The 24,596-nt window shown below is 37.9% G+C and overlaps 1 protein-coding gene across 2 annotated transcripts in view; it reads left to right on the forward strand.

Moving 5' to 3' along the window:
- The first annotated feature begins 211 nt into the window (after positions 1 to 211).
- Positions 212 to 24,596, forward strand: part of RANBP9 (RAN binding protein 9) — a 38,920-nt gene continuing 14,535 nt past the window's right edge. For both annotated transcript variants that reach the window (XM_083358719.1, XM_083358720.1), the window contains exons 1-4: positions 212 to 816; positions 6,738 to 6,849; positions 17,348 to 17,400; positions 20,355 to 20,522. In XM_083358719.1, the coding sequence (XP_083214845.1) occupies positions 384 to 816; positions 6,738 to 6,849; positions 17,348 to 17,400; positions 20,355 to 20,522 (766 nt within the window). In that variant the 5' untranslated portion in view covers positions 212 to 383. The remainder of the gene's footprint in view (positions 817 to 6,737; positions 6,850 to 17,347; positions 17,401 to 20,354; positions 20,523 to 24,596) is intronic.

Raw genomic sequence — 24,596 nt, forward strand, 5'->3', positions numbered from 1 at the left:
ACGCACGCACGCGCAGGCTCCCGAACTCGAGGCCGGGCTACTCGCCCGCCTCCCCGCGCGCGCGCGCACGCGCGCGCCTGCACACGCAACATATACACATACCACACACGCACACCTCCGCGAGCGAGCGAGCGAGCGCGCGCGCGCAACAACCCCCCCCCGCTCGTCATCACCTTCGTCGTTTCCAATCCCTTTCTCGTAGTCGCGCGAGCTTCCACAGCCGAGTCGCCGCCGCCGCCGCCTCCCCCCTCCCCTCCCCTCCGGTTGTGTCGCTCCCGTGCTCTCCGCATCTCGGACTGTCACTCCGGTGTGAGAGGTGTTCGCGTAAACCCCCGTTCTAAGCTTTCGCTTCCTTCGAGAGAGAGAGAGAGACGAAGGCCGGCATGTCCGGGCAGCAGCCGCAGCAACTGCCGGCGACGGCTCCTCTGGCGCCGAGCAACCCGACTCCCTCGCCGACCTCGGCCGCGCTTCTCCTTCACCCGCCGCCGCCGCCGCCGCCGCCGCCGGCCACTTCGGCCCCGCCGCCTCCTCCTCCTCCGCCCGCCGTAGCGGCGGCGGCAACAACGGCAACCACAGTCTCGGCTGTCTCTTCAGCTGGGCCCATGTCTGCCGGGAGCGGCAGTAGCGCCCCGGCCCCTTTCCCTCACTGCGGCGATCCAGCCCTCAACGAGCAAGAGAAGGAGCTCAAGCGGCGCCTTAAGCGGCTCTACCCGGCCGTGGACGAGCAGGAAACGCCGCTCCCACGGTCTTGGAGCCCGAAAGACAAATTCAGTTACATCGGCCTCTCGCAGAACAACCTGCGCGTCCACTACAAAGGTGAGGGGAGGGAGGGGGAAAAGCGGGCAAGGGGGCGACGGTAGCAAGGCCCGAGGCCGGCACGCTTTTCTCTCAGGCCTTCCTCCGGCAGAGACGCCCAGGCAGCCGAGCAGGTGGTGACAGGATGGTCGACAGCTCCCGCAAGAGTCCCGGAGGCAGGGGTCGTCTACCTCTTCCACTATCTAGAGCAGGGGTCTTCAAACTTGGCCCTTTTAGGACTTGTGGACTTCAACTCCCAGAATTCCTCAGCCAGCAAAGCTGGCTGAGGAATTCTGGGAGTTGAAGTCCACAAGTCCTAAAAGGGCCAAGTTTGAAGACCCCTGATCTAGAGAGCCAAACCCCAACCCGAGTATCTCCAGGTCGACCCCTGCACCTAAAAAAAAAAAAAAACACCCACCCCAGTTCGGCTAGCAAAGCCCTCCCACCCGACACCCCCCTCTTGCATCGGCTGCCGTCGATGAACGACACCCCGCTTTTTCGTGCATCATTTTTTTGTTGTTTTGTTTCCACCTTCGGCAGACAATACTTGACGCCACCACTCTCAACTGCCCACTTCCCAAAAAGCCAAAAACAAATGGCATATTCTTTCTCTTCTCTGACAATCAACCTTGTTCTTCTTTTTCTTTTTCTTTTCTTTTTTTTTTTCCTGGTGTCTCTTTGGATTTCCTTTCTGCCCCATCTACCTTCACCTAACTTCGGATTAAGAGCAGTCGGGCCTGGTCTTTTAGGAACTAGGCCTGGGATTAATTGTTTTTAAACTTGATGCTCCCATCTCTTAAAACCTCTCTTTCCCCCCCCCCTCCCGGATTTCTTTTCTTAATCGGGGAGGAAACGTTTTAGAAGAAATCAATAGGGGGGAGGAGAAACGTTAAAAAATAGAACAACAGGAAACAAATCTCATTGGGTCCTCCGAGAAAAGTTAGGAAGCCAAGTAGACTCCCTCTCAGCTTCATTTTTTTTTTCCATCTTCCAAATATTGGGAGGCTTGGATGATCCTTTATTTTCTGGTTGTGGATGATGTGGGGAGAATGAGTATATAAAGTGTCGTTTTCTTCAAAAGAGATTATTTCTCCTGTTGAATAACAACTTGGGGTCAGGGGAGGAGAAAGCAAGTCAGTCAGTGTGACGTGTCCAATTAAAAATAACCGGTTAGGGCAAGAAATGTGTTTGTTTAGCAAGAGAGTAAAGGTCAGCAGAAGTTGGAAGAATAAATGTAAAACTTTTAAAAGGAGTAAAAATGAAGAAAGAAAGCCATTGTTTTGTAAATTCATCCGGCATGATGATGAACATTAGCTGCAACATTGGCTAATGAAAAATTAATTCCTTCAAATTTGGTTTCTATTATATGGTGAATTTATCTTCCTTCTTCTGATGTTAATATCAGGAAGTAAAGTCAAAAGCTGATGTACAAGAAGCTACATTTTCTGTTGTGCTGAAATCATTTGGGACAGTTCATGTTTCCTTCTGCATTTTAGATTTATACACACATAAACACACAATCCACACTTACACTCATTCATCTAAAATGGAATAGGAAACCAAGATATACTTAAATGAAGCAAGAGAAAAAAGGAGACAACTGGTTATTAAGTGCATATTGTAGAAAAAGACTCATCTATTGTTCTAAACTTTTGAACTTACGAAGACAGGCTTTGGAAAAATTTATGTTTGTGTGTGTGTGTGAGTGTGTATACAAAGAAACAAGAGCACTTTGCCTAGAATGGAGGAAAACGAAAACAAATAAGAATCTATTATGTATAGCTTCTGATTTCCAGCTTAGTACATAGCAAATATAAAATTTTCAATATTTAGATATCAGCATGCATCTTTCACAAAAAAATTGTACAGTGCCCTAATATGCTGACAGTCCCTTTAAGCACTGGAAGAAGTTTCCTTGTTTTGATACCAAATTTCCAAGTTTTTCTTTGAATGGCTATCTTTTGTATGTTGTATGGCAGTACTATAGTGTATTATTTGAAATATGTAACAATTTAATGATTCAGAGATAAAGCTAAAGTACTAAATTATCACTAACCTAAATGAGAATGATGTGTCCTTGGGCTTTCTTATCACTGTGACAAAGACTATAAGTCATTGCTTCTGTTTTTATTAATTGCAACTTTTCATATCATCACAAGGCAGATCAACTTTTATTTATCTTAATTATATTAGATATATTCAGAATTTGAGAGTGTTACAAATCTGTGCTCACTAGCCATAATCATAGTATAGGATTTGGGAGAGATACTAAACTGCAGATAAACTAAAATAGAAATGGATGTTTTGAGCTCCTTGTAGCCATGCTGAAGTATGAGTTGATAGCAAGGGGAAGGTAGAGGCTAAACTTCTTGGACTAACCATGATTTATGCGCTGTTAAATCTGAAAAGTGATTAACGTCCTATGGATTTGAGCTTTAAGTTAATATGTTCATTATGATTTGCATTGTTAATCAGGAAATATACTTTGAGAATAATTTGCAGCTATTCCATATTTATTTTATTTTGTATTGTACTTTTTGTGTGATATTTTATTAACAAGTATTACAGTATGTAGTTTGGCGTAATATAAAAGTATAATAGTAGTTTCTTTCTTTGTCTGCAATGCTCAAAAATAGTTTCATTTCAGAAAACTTGGATTGAGCTCATTTCACCCACAGAGAAATAGAAATAAAACTGCACAATTCATTATTCATAATTATGATTCATTAATAATTACTGTAATTCAAACATAGATTTAGTTACTTGAGGATCTATATAAAGAAGAATATTGAAGATTTGATTATATAGATACCATTTGATTTTTTTTCTTAGAAAAAGTATATTTGGAGTGATAAATTGATAAATCAGTTCAAATAGATATTAAGTCCTAAAGATGCAATTGGAGAGTGCATTTTTCCAGTCTTAGGTAAAATTCTCAAATATAAAGAATAATTGTTCATGCAGACAATAGTTTTGCTGAATACGCTAGCTCAGGGGTGTCAAACTCAATTTCACTGAGGGCCGCATCAGCATTGCGGTTGCCCTCGGGGCCGGGTGGGCGTGGCCTGGGTGGGCGTGGCCTACTGGGTGGGCGTGGCTAAAGTGTGTATGGACTACTGGGTGGGCATGGCCAGATCTGAGGGTCTCTGGCAGAAGGAGGGTCTCTGGGCCAGGGCCATGGCAGTCGGAGCCGTTCCCTCTCTGTTTCCAGGATGGCTTCGCGGGCCGCATGAAACCACGGGCCGGATGTGGCCCCCGGGCTTTGTATTTGACATGTCTGCGCTAGCTTATATCATCTAGTAGTGTCAAACACCATATAATAAAAAAATAGTGGAAAAAGATATTTAGAAAACCTGTGTAATAACTAAAAAACAGAAAATGAAGGATTAACTTATTTAGAAGAGGAAGGCATTGTATTTTTATATATAATAACATTCTGAATAAGTTCAATAATAAATGTAGCAATTTTATTTTTAGTTATATAAACTTAACATTTAAAACTATAATAGATGTCCCACTAAATTATAAATATGTTCAAATGAAAGTTTGATACTAATAAATAGATGAGCCATAGTAAAAATTTTTGTTATGAAAGGGAAAATTGTATAGGTAGTTTTTTTTCTTCTCTAATAGTTATTTGAATGAATTACTTAGTATAAATTCTTCAAACAGTGATTCTACAGTAATAAGATTATGTGGGAACCACACAAACTATTTTCTATAAATATCTGCACTAATTTTCAGATAGCTGAAATGCAAGTGTCCTGATTAAAACCATCCCAGCTGAAGATTAGCTTATATTGAACAAATATTATGGCCGTGTGGCTTATTATCATTTTATAGCTTAATTACAAATGAAAAAAATACTATCGCTTAACCCACACTGCATATGGGTATGAATGGATAGCAGTGTCATTTTTTTCTCTGCTCCTTCTCTTGCATAAATACCACTTAAACTGTGAACTGAATATTGCTCTTTCAACCCTATATTTTAGTGGGCTGTTCGCTATATTTTGATTTTCTAGTAGCAAACATCACTGTATAAGAGTTTAACTCTGTGTTAACATTTATTTTGTTATTCTACTTTGAGAAAAGAATGTACATTTATAATTTACTATAAGGCTTGTGCAACCTGTGCCACATAAAACAATGTAGTAGAAAATTTGTATCCCAGTTGCTAAGTCTTATTCAGATAGCTGGTTCTATACCTATTGTTTAAATGCAGGACAAATTAAGAAAAGTGATTGGTGGATTCCCATAGATTAATTTCTCCTTCCACTAAATGTTACCTGCCAATGGGATAAAATACCATTCACTTTCCCTGATGTGGAGAAAATTCTTAAAATGAGATTGAGCAAGTTTAGGCAAGTGCTTGAGTAGTTTAGCTGTTTGTCACATTATGCAACTAACAGGTGCAGTGACATTGGACCCTGCCAGCCAGATTACTTCTCAATACAGATCTAGCACTTTTGTGGGGGGGGGAACCCAAACCTGTTATCTAAAATTAATCCTGACAAGTTACACTAATAGAAGAGGAGCATAGGATGAAGCAGGAGGGACAATCAATAACAAGCAAAATTTTCTTCCTGAGTGCTGCAAGGGAATATCAGTGCTGGCATGCAGATATCCAGAAGTAGCCATGGAGCCAGAATGCTTTTGCAATATAGTGCTGCATTCCCCCACCATCAGCATCATAAAACTATAGCTTCATGAACCTTTTATTGGCAGAAGCAATGGAAAATCTGCGATGCATACAGTGGTGACAGAGCCAGCAACATACAATTAGTGGGTAGTAATCAGCTCTTTTTTCCCAGCCTTTTAACTCAACCTTCTGAGCAATTAAAAGACCAGCAATCTCTTTATAAGGACCTTATGTAAGGCCTGATAAACACTTCAAAAAGCACCAATCAGGTAATTCAAGAAGAGATACGCATGGAAATATATGTACAGTGGTACCTTGGTACTCAAAACTGCTTTGAAACTCATCGAATTTGGTATTCAGCACATTTTGACATGAAAATTTTGTACTCAATGCACAAGCTAGAACTTGTCAGTGTCGGCTGCCTTTTGACTCACTAAAAATTGTTTGGTACTCATTGTTTTGGTACTCATTGTCTCTCCCATAACCAATTAACAGTGAGTACCAAGGTACCATTGTATTTTTAACACATATGTAGAATCATTTCAAATGTAATCACTGATTTCAAATCTCATGCAGGTATCTAAGTAATCTTATATCTGTAAAATTATTTAACCATGATTAATCTTATTTACTGGTTTGATAGATTAATTGTTTTTTTAGTAAGTACTAAGAAGAGCAGATGTTTTTCTGGAGAATAAAACCAAAAAATATTACTTAATTACATAGAAGTAGTAAACTACTGAGTCTTGGCTTTAAAGAAACTAATCCTAAACTCTTTGAAAATTGCTTCAGGTATAAGGAATGGGTTGTAAATTAACCATTTTTTCAAACAGTTGTTTTACAAATAGTTCTTTCCTTGTTTTCTGATCAAAATAATGAAGATGATGATTTATTAAAATTGTATAGCAGCCAAGTTCCAACTAATCAGGGCAATTCACAAGAAAAAAACATTAAAAACAAAAAAATATGTAGCAGGCAAAAAAAAAGATGGCAAGGGTGGCAGACATTGATCCAAAACAAAAGAGAACAAAAGCCCTATAGAATCCTAAGGGGGATCTTGCCAAAGGCCTGGACAGAGACGTGTCTACACGACTCTTCAGAACATCATTAGAATGGGGGACCATCCCAATCTCGGGGGAACCTCATTCCAGAATTGGCTACTGCTAAACCGAATGTACGTTTTAGGGTTTAAATAATACCCAGATTGAAGGATATGATTAGGAAAGTTAAATGTTTAGCCTCTCACAAATACTTTATTTTGTCTTCAATTTCTAGAATATATTTTAATATATTTTCACAGGCCATGGGAAAACTCCAAAAGATGCTGCTTCTGTTCGTGCCACTCACCCCATACCTGCTGCTTGTGGAATATATTATTTTGAAGTAAAAATTGTCAGTAAAGGAAGAGATGGGTAAGATTTTCATATATATATTGTTGCAAATATAGTTTGATTTATACAGGCTGACATTTTAATAAAAAAATTAGTAGTGCATGCAATTGCTGTTTCTAATTTTCTCCATATATTTAAAGATGTAATTCAGTTTATTCAGTTGAAGAATTGTTATAGACCCACACTGTTCATTTTTTTCAATCATCAATTTCTATATAGTCCAGAGAAATCAAATACTTGGTCTTACTTGCATTACAAACAAATTCCTTTTGGTAATTTAATATAGTAACACTGTTAAATTAATAGTATGCATACTACCAGATCACTTCCTAGATTAAAATAGAATTTTTTATTTTTCATTTCTGCTTTCTGATATTATTCTAGTAAATTCAAATTTAGTAAATTTGTTGCTCATGCTAAATCTAATGCAACCTACAGTGTCAAAATTCTGATTTCTTTGATTCAGTTAATCTTGGTCTGTAGAAGAGTATACAGTTCCCACTACCCGAAAAGCCACAACACATTTTGCACAACATGCTAATAATTATGCTCCAAAAGTCAATAAGTCTACGGCCTTTTTTCATAAAATAGGAGTTTTAAGGAGTCAAATCAGTTTTCCTAAACATCTGCAAATGTCTATGGAGATTCTCAAACATCCAGGTCATGGTTATCATGCCTTTTGGAAAAAGCACCTTTATGATAAATATCTGCAGCATATTTCTCTACAATTTCTGAGGTTGCAAGTCTAATTTTCTATTCATATATGAATATACAATCCAGGTTTGGACGGTATATACTACAGTTAAATGTTGACTCATTTGTAGCTAAGTATGTTGTGCAAACCTATGCAATTGGATTAGTTCAGTAAACTATGGTTAATAGATTAATTGTGGGAATAAAATTAGCTCTATCTTAATGTGATTGTAATGTTGAATAAAGACTAATGTGCCATATAAGTAATTAATAATATGATAAAATTTTGTAAATTGTGTTAGCATGTTGGAGGAAATAAGTACTTCCTTATTCCATGGTTGACAATCAGGACTTCATTTAATTAACAACAGACTTCAACTGAATCCCAGTAATCCCAGTGACTAAGGTAGGCACCTCTGTACTCAGGAGTTTATCATCTTTGGATGGGGTTACACTGCCCCAGACAGACCTGGTGCATAACTTGGGGGTTCTCTTGAACTCATGGCTCTTGCTCAAAAAGCTGGTGGCTGCTATAGCCAGGAGGGCCTTTGCCCAGTTCCACATTGTACACCAATTACGCCCTGTTCTGGACAGGGAGCCTTTACCCTCAATCACTCCTGCCCTGGTCATCTCCCTATTGGATTATTGCAATACACTCTACATGGGGCTACCTCTGAAAAGCATCCAGAAGCTTCAAGTGGTGCAGAGTGCAGCTACGTGAGCCATACTGTGTACCCAAAGGAAGGGTTCATACAACACCCTTACTCCACAATCTGCACTGGATACCAGTTTGCTTCTGGGTCCAAGGTATTGGTCATCACCTATAAAACCATACATACCATAGGCTTCATCCAATCACATCAGCCTATCTCACTCGATCAGGTAGGGAAGGTATGTTGCCTGTCTGTAATAAAGAATTTTGACTGGTGGGGTCTAGGAAAAGAGCCTCCTCTGCCAATGCCCTCACTTTGTGGAACATCCTGCTATCAGAGGTGAAGAAAGTCCTCAATCCCTTGGCTTTCTGCAAAGGGGGCAAAATTTGGCTCTGCATCCTTGCATGGAGGTCACAGAGGACCAGGCAACCAAGGGGCTGGTTAGTCCCTTGAGAGCCCCTCCACCTGTAATAATCCAATGTTAAAAGGCCATCTTAAATTTTTGTTTTCCCTTTTGATGTTTGTCATTCTATAATTTTAAATTTTTTTAACCCTAATTTAATTTTTAATTTTAATGTTACTATTTACATGCTTTATGTATTGATTATATTGTACATTTCCCAGAGCCCCTTTTTGAGTGAGAAGGGTGATAGAAATATGAAATATAAAGAAATAATAAATGATTCCTCCTACTTTTGAGTGTCTATCGAGATCCTCAATCATCCAGGTCATTGTTATCCCAAAGATGCTTGTCCAAAAGGCAACTGGACTTTCATTCCTTTTGAGGAGTGTGATAATATGAGAGTTTATATTTGTGATATTGATAGAGTAAATATAGTCAGGTTATAAAATACTTTTAACAGTTGAATTTTTAATGCAATTCTAAACAATGTATGCACTGGGTAGTATGTACTAATGGGTTTTTTTAATAGTGAAATGGGAGCATGTGCAATTAAAGTACACAGGAAGCTTTATATTATTTACTATTTCTCTAAAGATGCTTTATACATATAGGTGAGATAATTTTTAGTTATTTATCACATTTTCAAACCACCTGTCTCCCTCTACAATAACATTTCTTGTGGAGAATTCTTTGAACTTGGTTATAACTTGGCTATCAAAACCTTTAAAAAATGCAAACCTTACTACAATTTTCTAGATATCTGTATAAACATAGAAGTTTATACAAATATATCTGCTTTATTTTCTAGAACTTCTCAAATAATGTTAGCAGTAGAAATATCCAGCTCTATATTCAATGCAAATGTGTGCATCTTGGAGTGAATGTTGAGTCCTGAATTTTTTTTGGGCAAGAATTTAGAAGTGGCTTGCCATTGCCTTCTTTCTAGGTCTGAGAGAGAATGAGTAGCTCAAGATCACAGCCATCTTTGTGCCTAAGGTAGGATTAAAACTCAAAATCCCCAGTTTCTAGCCAGGTATCTTAACCACTACACCAGGGGTAGGCAACCTCGGCTCTTTTATGACTCATGGACTTCAACTCCCAGAATTCCTGAGTCAGCAGGAATTCTGGGAGTTGAAGTCCATGAGTCATAAAAGAGCCGAGGTTGCCTATCCCTGCACTACACCAAACTGGCTGTCAGTAACATCTAAAGAAGACAGTTAACCATTGGCCATCCTCCAGTTTGGATTTTAATAACAGACAGAGTCACATTTTGCAGAAGTTAATTTCAAATGATTCATGGTCTCAGAGTGTAACCAAAGGTCTGTGTTTTAACCTATTTCTGTTATTGTCCCTGGTTAGAGATCATGCTGAACAGAACAACAGAGTTGGAAGGGACCTTGGAGGGCAGGAGACCCTACACCATTTCAGACAAAGGTCTGTCCAGTCTATTTTTAAAAGCCCCCAGTGATGGAGATATTGAAGAGCACTGGACCTAAAAGAGAACCTTGCATTACCCTTCTGCTTCCTTCCTTCCTTCCATATAGATGTAGTTCCATTAAGGGCTACACATTGAGTGTGGTTTGTCAGTAGGTTACAAATCCATCTGGTGGTGATGCTATCTATCCCACATTTTTCTAGCTTACCAAGAAGTAGGTTGCGGTCTACTTTATGAAATGCCTTACTGAAATCCAAGTATACTATGACCACAGCATTTCATTGGTCCACTAATTTAGTCACTTTGTCAAAGAATGAAATAAGATTTGTTTGGCATGATCTGTTTTGGACAAAGCCATGTAGGCTTCTGGTTATAACCGCATGCCTCTAGGTGTTCTCAGATCAGTTCCTTGATTATCTTTTCCGGGAACTTCCAAAGTATTGATGTCATACTGATGGGTCTGAGTTTCCTGGATCTATTTTTTCCCCTTTTTTAAAGATGGGAATCACGTCTTCTGGTAATTCCCTGGTGCTCCAGAATCTTTGAAAGATATGATTCAGTGGTTCTGAGAACACGTCTGCCAGCTCCTTCAGAACTCTAGGATCTAATCCATCAGGTGCTGGTGATTTGAACTCATCTAGGTGTTCTCTTACCATTTTCTTGCCTATTTCAGTTTAAATCCCTTGTCTTTTACGATTCTGTTTTTGGTAGGTTGGGCTATTTTTTCTTTTTGTGTGAAGACAGATGCAAAGAAAGAATTAAGCAGCTCTGCTTTCTCCCTGCTGACCATCATTTCCTTGCCATCTTCTCCCATTAGTGGGCCAGTTGTTTTTTTTTACTTGTTTCTTGTTTTTAATATGTTGAAAGAAACTTTTCATTATTTTTGACATTTGTTGCAAGTCTTAGATCATTCTGAGCCTTAGATTTTCTGATTTCATCTTTACAAATTTAGGCTATATGCTGGTATTCAGCCTTAATTATGTGTCCCTCTTTCCATTTTTCATACTTATCCTTTTTGTCTTTCAGTTTATCAGAGAGTTCTTTGTGCAACCATGCTAAACTCAGGCACAACATTGTTTAGCAAAACCAGCAAATGCATTTTATAATTCTTGTCTTTTGTTATATTAAACCAGGCATGTCAAACTTGTGACATCACATGACGTTGCGTGATTTTTTCCCCATTGCCAGCAATGGGGTGGGCACGGTTTTGGCATGACGCATCTGGCCCATGGGCCGGCAGTTTGACATGCCTGTATTAAACCATCACTAATGTCGATAGTAATATGTGATAAGGTGTATCTGAGCAGCCATTATTATGGATTCAGTTATAGTAAAATATAAAGCTTGCATCAGGTCTTAAAATCATTTGAGTTATTGTAAATGCAATTTGAGCTAGGAAAACCTGTGGAATACCTACCATTTAGCTAAAATGGAAGAGTAATATGAAGATGGATAATATTACATATTACTTTGGAACAAAGAGTTGCAGTAATCAGTTTGAATAAATCATGGTAAAGAGTCTTAAAAGTATGTTTCTTCTAATCTTAAGATAATTCAGCAAAAGATTAATTTTACTATTTATTGAACATCAGGGAATGTTCTTAAAAGGCTGGTTGAAATTTTATTGTTTAAAAATGGAAAATTATGTAAAAGCAGTTACCTATACGGCTCTCTCACTATTGTCCTGGTTTTGTTTGATATCCATAATATTGTTAATAAGGTTTTGGGGAAAATAATGTGAGTTGATTCTAAATTATATACCTCTTGAAACTTAGTTGCAGATGAAAATTAGATATTGGTTTAATAATACCTTGTAGATTAAAAAAACCAACAAATACAGTGTTAGGCTATATCAAGAAAATAGTTGGTGGTTTCCAAATCACAAGAATTAATAGTTTTATCTTTTATTGGTGAATTCCATCTTCAGCACCACTGATCCCAAAGGTGCTTTTTCAAGAGACAATTAGATTTTCTTGTTTTTCTTTGAAGAAGTTTAGCTTCTCATCCTAGAAGCTTCTTTTAGCTTCTTTAGCTCTGCCTGAATGGTGGGGAATGGAAGGATTTATACAGGCAGCTGGTCATTGGCATTCTTTTAGAGAGTCGTTGATGCCAACTGAGGGTCACCTGACTAGTGCAAATGGGTGTGGAGCCTTCTTGGAACTGTTGAAAGGACTATGTTGTGGACTGAAGATAGACAATGTCGTATCCCTCCCCCTTGGTTGAGAGAGGGCAGTTCAATTTTGACATAGATGGCCTCTGTTACTCTTCTTTTAAACCAGCGATCCTCTCTGTCCAAAGTCTGTGTGGACTTTGCTGTCTTCAAAAGAGTGGACAGAGAGGACTGCTGTTTTTTATTTGTTTGTTTTGTTTTTTCCCTTTTATCTATAACATTTGAGTATTGCTTAAAATTAGTAAAATACCCAAACCAGGGAAAGTGTTTCTCCCTTTAGAGTTAAAAAAAACCCTGAAAATATATATCATATGAATTATGATAAAGATTACTAAGTCAATAGAGGTATATATTATTTCTCCCCCCCCCCCCGGCAATGAGAAGGAGAGATGGTCAAACTGATCCTTTTACCCAAAGAATAGAATATATCTAACTTTACTTCTAATTTGAAATTGCTTCCAGATGTTGGGCTTGCAATGAAAAATGAAATCTTGATTTTTTTTAATTAGATTATTGTTATAGAAATGGTTTGTACATATTGTTTAAAAACAAAAAATAGTGATTGTAATATTATCTTCTACTGTGCTAAAGTTGGAAGTTGGTGTCCTTCTTTTCTTTACTCTCTTAACATTATCTTTTCTTTTTCCTCCCCCTTCTTCTAGTTTTCTATTATTTTTTTGAATTTCTTTGTATTTTATATTTTGACAAACCAATAAAAATATTATTAAAATAAAAATAAAAGAAAATAAATGAGAATTGTTGTTAATCTTAATGCCTGGGTTGGAATTGTAATCTCAAAGTTTGGGAATTATGAAGATAGGAGAACTAGTTTCGGGTTTGTTGTATATTCAGCTTTCCTCACACAACACTAAAATCTTTCCTTTGAATGCTATAAATACATTTAATTTCGAACACTTTTATACCAGAGGTCCCCAGCCTATGGGCCGTGTACCATTACTGAGCCGTGGCCATTGGGCCGCATGAGTAGCTGGGCAGTGCACGCCTTTGTGTGCATGCTCAACCCCCCTCGTGCCACCGTTGCCACAAGTGTGCGGGCTGTGGTAGCCCCGTTAGTATCATGCGGGCAGTGGTGTTGCCACAAACCTTCTGGAAGGGGGGGCGGCAGCATCATGAGCAGCAGGTGGGTGGTGGTGCACCACACAAACGTGGCAGCACTGCCGCAAATGATGTGCGGGCGGTGGCAACGCTGCAAGCAGCAGGTGGGCTACGGCACAATCCTCATGCGGGGAGTAGCATCACTGGGCCTCACGCTGGTAGTAGCATTGCCATGAGCTTGGCAGCGGTGCCACAAGCCTCTCACAGGTGCCACCGTTGCTGAGAGCCTCGTACGCATGCTCGCAGCCCCGTTTGCATGGTACGCATGCTCGTAGCCTGTTTGTACACACACATGCATGTGTGGCCACATTCACGTTTGTGCATGTGTGTGTAAGGTGCCTGCTCCTCCCTCTCCCACCAGGCCACCAATCCAAAAAGGTTGGAGTCCCCTGTTTTCTACTGTGTAATGCTCAAGTTAATCTTTGGTTGTACAAAACAGTTTTAGCCTGAGAAACTGGTTGATACTTAAGTGTATAATACTCAGTTTATTAACCATAAATCACTTTGCATATAATGATCAGTCAGAATCTTTAAGAAACCTAGCTCATTGTTAAATAACTAGTTGGTTTATGCTGCCCAGTCTTTCACCATTTGACTCCTGCCAACAGAAGAAGCTAAACCTGTTATTATGGAAGTTGTAGTTCTGAATTTGTGAGGCATCACCAAGTTGCTTAACTAAGGAAATAAGATTATTTTTACCTATGCTTTTTTCTTGGTTTGTTATTTTTCAAATTGGAATCTGAAACACCTTTTTTGTTAGGCAAGAAACAGGGATTTCATTATGAATATGAAACTAAGTAAAGCCTTAGTAGAGACACCTTTGATGAGAACCAAATAGGAACAGTTAGATTACAGTTACATAGTGACTTCTTTTAAATGTCAGAATTTGAAATTAAAACTGTTCATTATTAATAAATAATTAAATGTATTTGGTTATTATACCTGAGGATGCAAGATATGGAATAATAGTCATACATTAGAGAGAAGGATTTTCTGATTATTAAGAAAACCCTAATAATAAGAAAATGAAACCTGTTATATTGGATTGTTTTTGCTGGTTCCACACAGAACCATCTGGTGAGGTTTTAATTTAGATACATATACAAAAGTCAATGGCCTAAATATTTGTTTAAATTATTATTGTATTTTTATGAACACAGAATAAATAAGTACATATGTTAACCCCTCAAACTGTTTCCACAGCATGTGGCTTAAGTTGAGCACTACTTAAAATTATGGTTTGTTTGTTTGTTTGTTTAATTGATTTATGTAGCCAGCCTACTTGGCATACAACTCAAATTTATGTTATATTTCATAAGAAGCTCAGGCCTGATTCATGTTTCTAAACATAGGACACCTATGTTTTTGATTAGTGTCTATTAATTGCTAATAGGGCAGTATATGAGCACAGCTCAGAAGGACATTGGGAACAACAACAATTGTTCATAGATAGAACCTCACCCAAAATGCAAGGTCTAGGCGGACTTATCTGAGTTGCCATAAAGTGCAGCTGTAGCTGCTCTGTTCTGCATAGGAAGATAATCCCAAAGAAATACGGATATGTATTCAAGAGTGGAACTACCATCAGCTACCTCCTCTAAATGGAGGACGTCAAACTGTACTAAGAGTGAATGAGCCATTGAGTCACTCATGCATCCATCCATCCATCCATCCATCCATCCATCCATGGATCTGCAGTGAGGACATTGGGATATCATTTGGACTTGAGAAGTGTGGCCAATGGTAATAAAGAGAGGGAAGATAGTTAAGACTAACGGATGGAACTACCAGCAAGCCACATAACGGCCATACTGATCAGCCACAAATACCTCAGTATTCAAGAGTAACAAGGGAACCATGAGGAGGCAAGGAAGACATCAATACCAAAAATAAGACAGGTCCTGAAGAGCCAACTCATAAAGAACTAGTTCCATGCCATCAACATGTATGCCCTGCTTGTCGTTAGATACCCTGCCAATATAGTGGCCAAAGGAGGACATGGGAGATAGTGATGTGAAGATCCAGAAGCTCCTCACAATCTACAAAGGATTCCACCCCATGTCCAACACCCAGATACTGTACACCAGTTGGAAACAATATCAAAACCATTGTCCTGGAGGAAACCCAGAACACCTGGGACTACATCAGTAAAATGGCACCCAAACATGAGCTGCTGAATCTAGGTCCTATCCAGGTGTAATACCTAAGCTATTGCCGTAATTTGGCTGCATTGCAGTTTATTTGATGCATTAAATTTAGAGCGTGAGAAAAGAAAGCAGTTACTAAAAAAAATCTGCAAATAAATATTCCAGATTAATTGCTTGATAAATTCTTATATTTTCTGTGATTATCACTATTAGAGGAGCTCAGTAATATTTAGTTTCTTTTTTCATTTAAAATCCAAAAATGTTTGTCATCAGGAAAATATTGACTGGGAGAATATAGAAGGTCCTGTTTGTTATTCATGTCAGTAAGCGAGACTTTTGTATGCACAGAAGGGGAAAGACCCAACACATTCCTACAATGGAAGAACAAATGGGGAAGCCGATGGAATTGGCTACGGTGGCTAAATTGACTACTTTGATTAAAGAAAAGACTGTGTAGCTTTGTTTTTCTCTGGAAGCTCCTTTAAGACAGTTTGCTTGAAACTGAACAAAGTGAAACTGTCAGGTGCAAAAGATCAGGGCCCCACTTGAAATTCCAATTAAACTGATAGGGAATGGCTATACAGTTCTGTTGGCAGTCATCAATACTAATTTTAGAATTGAATCCATTATTGAGCATAAAGTAGGGCATGGTGGATAATCCCTGAGAGGTAATCCATCCGGATTTTAGCACAGTTTCTTAAATTCTAGTAAAGCCTACAGCATTAATTATAAAATGCATACTTTATTTTATAATTTATAACTTGATAACTTCTTATTGTTCTCTTACAAAAAATACATTATTAAATTGTTGTGTGATAGGAGATTATGATTAGCTTCAAGGGATAATAAGTGTAAGTTTTGCGATGTTGAGTATTAACCTTCAGTTTGCACATTCATCGTATAGAAATCTTTAAAGATTCAATTTAAATTCTGAATTTGAATTTTCCTGTCAGGGTCCTGAATATTGGCATGACACTTGTTGTCTCGGCTGCTAAGCAGAGGAAAAGAAAAGCTATTGTAAATGTTAGATATGTCTGCAAAAATATGTTTTTTTATTTTTCTTCATTAATATTTTTAAAGGATGAGCACCTCCATATAAGAGATACATGGTGGGGGGGAGACTTTCCTTCGAATAGATATTTTCCAGAATTGCATTAAAAATCAAACATACCAATGTGGGGAAAATCCACATTAAATTATTTTTCTTTTCCAAAATCTTACTTGCTAGGTAGAAATTAATACATTATAAATCAACTTTCTTCTTTTTCTTTTTTGGTCATTTTCATGAAATGTGGATTGTATTTCATTTTTCTAGAAAAAGATTCTAGAAATCAGTATTGCTTTCCAACAACCTGAAGGAATTTCATCCTAGAAGACATTTGATTTGTTTTCTATCAGATTTCTTTCTTCCCTTTCTTCCCTCCCTAAGGACATGTATTTTTCTCTGGAACCATTTTAGGGTATTTCTACCTGTCAAAGTCAGGCTCCATCCACTATTGCTTGCATGTTATCTCTTAGGAAGATTCTTGGAATGGCAAAATTCATAGGTGCGTTCCTTGTTGAAGTTCTTAAATCTTGGCAAATGTTTTCTAGATTAATTAGTAGAGCAAAATATAATCCAAATGGAAAATGTAACACAAGACTTTTTTTCTGATCAGTTAGTTACACTAGAAAGAAATACTCAGTAATTCCTTAATATCTGAATATTGTAAAAGTGTTTTATCAGTCTTTAATATTCTCAGGAAAGGAAAATAATAAAAATCAAATAAAAATATTTTGAGTAAAAAGTCAAATGTTTTGGCATTATAAATTAAATTGAAAAATTGCTTTTTGTTTCATTACTGTTTTGAAATGAATACATATGAAGCAGAGAAAGATGACTGTTTAATTTCCATTTTTCAGTTATATGGGAATTGGGCTCTCAGCTCAAGGAGTGAACATGAACAGACTACCAGGTATGATGAAGAATAATTATTTTTAAAAACCCTTTATTGTTATGATACATTAATCCATTCAGTTTTTCTTCTAGATGAGAACTGTCTTCAATAATTTTATAATGTAATCTAGGATTCAGAAAGAATGTTGGTTTTTATTCAAGCTATAGCTTGTCATATCCTATCAAAATTACTCCAACATTTCAAGAGTGTTTGCAGAAAGATAATGCAGGCCTTCTATGCAATCATCAGTTAAACACCATTTAGCATAACATATAGATGGATGTTTCTATCCAAAAAAAGAGATATTCAACATGCCACAATTATGTAAATATCTTAGCTCTGCTTAGGAAACCTCAAAATGTAACATTTTGACCAAGAAGAGTTCAGTATAATGCTGATTTCACTTTAAGCATAATATATTTGAGGAACACTTCCTAATCATTTAGGCCCAAAAGAGTTATCAGTAACATAGATTTTTTTCTTAACAGTTGTTTGAAACTGCTTGAAAATTGTAAATACTTTAGAGGAATTGATTGCTAATTATAAAATGCTTAAAGACTTCTGTGTTGGTAATTGCCCGAATTGCACTGTGTCTTTCATTTTGTGTACGCATGGTGGTTTAAATTATCATCCTCTCCAGATTTTTTTTTAAAAATCCTTTTTTTCTTAATTGAAATATAGCTAGTTGTTAGGTTAATTTATGTATAGCTGAATGAGTGAAGGGCTTCAAACTGGGCCGACCACAGGATGTACTTACTGGCCGTAGCTTCTTTTCTCCTCCTGATTTCTATGCATTCTGTCTGAAAACTGAAGACAAGATTTATTCATCTGTTTAGTACTATTACTGATAGATATATTTTGGAACTGTTTTATTAGGATACTGAACCACATGAAATTCTCTATGCCAGTTCAAGCAAATATGCTTATGTTCTCCCCCAGCTGAATATGTGTAGAATGAGAGAAATAGAAGGTGGAACTATAGAATAATATTCGGTGGCTGAAAATAGCTAATGTAAACATTAAAGAGACATCTTGTCTAATTTGGATTTTTAGTGAGAATTAAGGTGATAACGTATAATTTTTTTTAAAATTTCTCAAACCACAGTCTACAAATCGAGACGAGTTTTTGTAGCTAGTCATTCTTCACTGCTAATCAGTCTCAAGCACAGTTATTTTTGTAACAGTAGCGTAAGTCCTAGATTTAGTTTTAAACTAGGAAAAATTATCTTAAAATTCATTTTAAATAATATTTAAATCAATGATATATTCTAAGATTGGTTGTGATTTTGTCCCCAGCACTGTGTATTTTAACTGCCCTTAAGCAATGGAGAGGAAATGCAGAAAGTATCCCTGGTCTGAAAGGTTTAACAACAACCATATACACATATTTGGGGATTTGACTACTTGAACAAGGGGAATTGTTCTTGAATAAATTTTTATATTTATAAACTTATTTATATGCATTTGTTTATATTTCCAAAAATTGTATTGGGAAGGAAAATGAGAAGGGAAGAATTAATTTCATTAATTAATTTAATTACTTTGAACCAGGTTTTAACTATATGTTCTCATACAAAACTCAGCAGATTATTGATGTGAATGCAGAATGCCAGGAGTCCATACATAACTTTCCATACATCATCTCTTTTTTATGCATGTCTAGCCTCTGATGTAGCACTCAAGTTTCATGTTGTAATGCTAAAACCAGGTTCATTTTCAAAGTCATTTTACTGAGGATTTCTTGACTGTCTTAATTTATTTGTGTAAGGCTGATACAACTAAATAATACAGGAATGCGTGAGAAAATTTCAACCTAACAGCTTGGTGAACAGGCCAATAACAGTCTTGATAGAACTGGCACAAGAGAAGAAGGGGAGAATACTGTTTCCTAGGTAGAAAGAGAACATTTTGGTACCTCTTCTGCTGCTTTCAACTCTTGCATTGAACAAGAACTTCACATTCAGTTTTTACATGCCAAACTCTATAACCTATGGCCTGTGCTGAATCAGGGTAAAAAATATTTGATGGGGTGGGTGGCAACAATATTTAAGGGGACTTTTTTGTAATTCTATCTTGCGCACCAATTAAGGCCTTTCCTGGAGAGCTTGCTCATAGTCACTCATGCCTCATCACCTTTCATTTGGACTATTGCAATGTGCTTTTCATGGGGCTGTCACTGAAAATCACCCAAAGCTTCAACTGGTTGAAAATGCAGCACTTATAATGTGATGGGAGCCTTTACGTTTTCCCGTTTAACACCTCTAATGCAATGGCCTAGATATTGATCACCACCTTCTAGTGGCTTCGACTTACTAAATAAGGAGGGTGTCTCTGGAACCTTAGGAAATGTCATATCCAGGAGTCATAGAGATAAACTCTTTTACTTGTAGCCCCCTTCTCTGGAACAGCATTCTTTATGAGGTCAGTGTGGCTCCAATATCTTTTTCCATTTGGAAATCCATTAAGCCCTGGCTATTCTAGAGAACTTTGTGGTGATGGAGACTTTCCTGCTAGGTTAGGAAACTATAAGCTATTCCTTGGAGTGCTGTTATTTTGTTTTGATACTGATTTTACTACCGTGTTGTTTTAATACTCTTTCTTATTTACCTTATTCTGTAAGTTAATTAGAGCCTTGCTTAGATTAAAACAGCATTTAGATTACAGCAAAGAAATAAATAAATGTTCTTCCTATCTAATATTCATAGTGCTGCAAACACACATGGCTAACTTATATATCCATGGTACCTGCAGTTTCTTGAGCTCAGAAGCACAATGTTTGTCTTCATATCATTATAAAACATTTTTTATATTGTATGTTCCTGTATGTTGAGGCTGAGACAGTCTAGACCTTTCGTTTGTAGGATTTAATGTATTTGATTCTATTGAAAGATTAATTAAATTTAGATGCAGCTCTTAATCTGTTCCTGGGCATTTTATGATGTAGTAAATACTTATTTTTGTCTTGTTTCTAGGTTGGGATAAACATTCATATGGTTACCATGGAGATGATGGACACTCATTTTGTTCCTCGGGAACAGGACAGCCCTATGGTCCAACATTTACAACTGGTGATGTCATTGGTTGTTGTGTAAACCTTATCAACAATACCTGCTTCTACACAAAGAATGGGCATAGTTTGGGTATGAAAAAATAATTCTATTTTGTGAAAGTATCAAATACTGTATGATAGCAAATTTGACAAATCTTTCCAAATTTTAGATGTATGTAATTTTGATCAGAGCTTAACTAAAAAATAAGCACACCAAAATGTAATAGTTAAAGTATGTTTGGCTCAAACAGGTCTTAGTTTCTCAAGCAAGGTCCTTATTTGATCTTGGAGGGCTAAGATCTGATTTGGAGAAATGTAATATACACAGTTGTCCATTTTAAAAGAATAAAACATTATTAGTTTGAAATGAAAGCACAGTTTAGTAGCATGCTTGAAACATGCTACTGTTCTGTGGAAATGGCATTCCTGAAACATTACATGAATTCTGAGAGTGTTTCTGATCTTTGTTAATGAAAGTTCAGAAAACCTCATCATTCATTCATTTCATTTCATTCAATTTGTATAGCTACCCAATTCAAACCAGTGACTCGGGGAGCAAATAAAAACAATTAAAATACAATACATAAAAAAATACAAGCAACAGCCAACAGATACTATGTTCTGTCAGTATCAGTGCATGGCAATTTGATAATAACTTTGAAATTTATATAGTTTATTTATTTTATGGTAAATATTTATTATTATTATTTTATTAATTTTATTTGTATACCGCCCTTCTCCCGAAGGACTCAGGGCGGTGAACAGGGTAATACATGTTAAAAAGACAAAATACAAAAATTAAAAAAGATTAAACAAAATGCCCACAACTCTTACAATAGGTTAAAACACATTTAAAAGTAATAAAAACCCAACCCCATCCCATCAGGCCAGGCCAGCTTGTTCAAAGAGATACGTCTTTAGATCGCGCCGGAAGGAGCGAAGGTCGGGCGCCATCCAGAGCTCAACCGGAAGACGGTTCCATAAATCCATAAATATAGCCTTTTAATATGATTGCTTTCCAGTTACTCTGGTTATCTCAAGAATTAATGTTTGAGTCAGTTTAATATTTTTCAGTACAGCTTAATTAAACAAACAAGGATGTGGAATTATACATTCAGTGAAAAAACATGAAATGAACACACAGGTTGTTGAGAGTGTGGTGGCGCATCAGCTCCCACTGGTTCTGGTTGAAGCGGATTATCTAGACCCGTACCAATCGGGCTTCAGGCCCGGGTACAGCACGGAGATGGCATTGGTCGCTCTGGTGAATGATCTCTGGAGGGCTCGGGACAGGGGATATTCCTCTGTCCTAGTCCTATTAGACCTCTCAGCGGCTTTCGATACCATCGACCATGGTATCTTGCTGCGGCGTCTCAGGGGATTGGGAGTGGGAGGCACGGTCCTTCAGTGGTTCTCCTCCTATCTCCTGGAACATTCGCAGTCGGTGTTGGCAGGGGGGCAGAGGTTGACCTCGAGGCCTCTCGCTTGTGGAGTCCCTCAGGGGTTGGTCCTCTCGCCTCTCCTGTTCAACATCTACATGAAACCGCTGGGTGAGATCATTCGTGGTTTTGGAGTTGGGTATCATCAGTATGCTGATGATACCCAGCTTTTCATTTCGACCCCAAACCACCCCAATGATGCCCTTGACGTGATGTCCCGCTGCCTGGAGGCGGTTCAGGTCTGGATGGGGAGGAACAGCCTTCGACTCAACCCTGACAAGACCGAGTGGCTGTGCGTACCGGCATCTCGGGATATTCAGGATATCCCATCTCTCTCTATGGGGGGTGAGTTATTACCCCCCGTAGATAGGGCTCGCAACTTGGGAGTCCTCCTAGATTCACAGCTTTCTCTAGAAGACCATATAGTAGCTGTGACTAGGGGGGCCTTCCCCCAGGTTCACCTGGTGCGCCAGTTGCGGCCCTATCTAGACCGGGATGCCTTACGTACGGTCACTCACGCCTTCGTGACCTCTCGTCTGGACTGCTGCAACGCTCTCTACATGGGGCTACCCTTGAAGACCACTCGGAGGCTCCAGCTGGTACAGAATGCAGCCGCGAGAGTTGTGTTGGGAGTTTCCCGACACTCCCATGTTACACCTCTGCTCCGCGAGCTGCATTGGCTTCCAGTTGTCTTCCGGGTGAGATTCAAGGTGTTGGTAATGACCTACAAAGCCCTACATGGCATGGGTCCGGAATACCTTGGGGAGCACCTGCGGCCGGCGTCAACTTCCCTCCGCCCAGTACTCTCCCACAGAGAGGGCCTCCTCAGGGTGCCACCGGTCAAAGAATGTCGACTGGTGGCCCCCAGGGGGAGGGCGTTCTCTGTGGGCGCGCCGGATTTATGGAACCATCTTCCGGTCGAGCTCCGGATGGCGCCTGACCTCCGCTCCTTCCGGCGCGATCTCAAAACCTACCTTTTCGAACAAGCTGGCCTGGCCTGATGGGATGGGGTTGCGTTTTATTAATCTGTTTTAATCTATTTTTAATGTGTTTTAACTTATTCATGGGCATTTGTTTAATCGTTTTTAATTTTTGTATCTTGTTTTTTAATATGTATTGCCCTGTCCTTCGGGAGAACGGCGGTATACAAATAAAATTAATAATAATAATAATAATAATAATAATAATAATATGTGATAGTTTCCCAGTTTTGGTTCCCTTGATTTCATGTATAATTGTATGTAGTAAATATCGTACAATGAATGTATTACAGTTTTAATTTAAATTTTCAGCAAAAGTGAAAAACCAATGGGCATAATTTTATAGGGCAGTTTCTTAATGTAAAATATTCTATTTGATTTGAAAATGCCAGATAAAATACATAGCATTTTAGTAGAACAATTAGACTTTCATATGCATTGTTGATATCTTAGATAATATCTTGCCATTATAACTCAAGAGTTTTGAAATCTAGAGAACAAAGATGAGCTCGATTTGTATTAATAAAGTATAATTATGGTCAAGCAGTATGAATCACTGAAATAGTGAGCAAATTAAACAGAAGCAATAAACAGTTATGTAAAATCTTTGAAATTACTTAAAAACAAAAGAAAAGTCGCTACTCATAATTAAGACACTTTATTCTTTATGGAAAACATTGCAGATTAAAAACTTGACAACTGCTGTTGATGGTACAATTGTGTGACCTTATAGCAGGAAAAATTACCTCTCTCATAACACATTGGATTTTTTGTTGAGAAAAAGTACAAATATTCTTGCATGTATATCACTGTGGGAGAGACAACAAAAAATATACCAATTAGGGTCTCAGTTTCCTTCTGGCTTCTGTTGGTGAATGGGATTTTGTAATATCCATCTAATATGGAGTAAAGTAAAGGCATTATTAATATGCTGGCAAATAGAGTAGAATAAGTAGCTTGCAGTTATAAAGTTTTTTCAACTAACAAACCCACCACAGGTAATTGGCTGTGGCATTCAGATCTGACTGCTGAGAATGATATCAAAAAGAATTTGAGGAGTTCAGTCTTAATTCTAGAACCAGGGTGGATTTGATTTAAATCAAGTCGATTTAAATCACTAGTAAAAAGGCTTGATTTAAATCAACTCAATTTAAATCATAATTTTTAAAGAGCAACTGTCATCTCTGTCCCACAGCAGATCCTCCTCTGACCTGCTGTTCACTCACCGACAGTCCCATTCACTTTACTGGGATGGCTGGTGATGTGGCAATGACACAAGGTGAGGGATGTGGCCGGCAACAGGTGAGTGGATGCCCACTAACAGGCGCTGCCATGATGGATCTGAAATGACAGGTGCTCTTTAAATGTAAGGATTCATTCTTGCTGGTAGTTAGAATCTTTAATATTATTTGCAAACAAAACGAAGGTTTCCTATTTAGAATAATAAGCTGTCAGGTTAGTAAGACAGCAATATCATTTTTAGGTTAATAGGTTAATCACACATAGTTGGAAAACTACTCTAATTCTTTTATTTAACTAAAATACTTAGAGGCTGGTACAGATGCATTTCTCTGCAAACAATCATACAGTTTCTGATTTAAATAAAAAAATCCGATTTAAATTTTAAAAAATCCAATTTTGTTGATTTTTTTTAAAAAAAATCATTGATTATTATCCACCCTGTCTAGAACTAGGATCAATAGAGAAAAGAGAAAGAGATTACACAATTCGGCTAGGATTTTTGTT

Source organism: Vipera ursinii (assembly GCF_947247035.1).
Source record: "Vipera ursinii genome assembly, chromosome: 3".
Classification (NCBI taxonomy): domain Eukaryota; kingdom Metazoa; phylum Chordata; class Lepidosauria; order Squamata; family Viperidae; genus Vipera; species Vipera ursinii.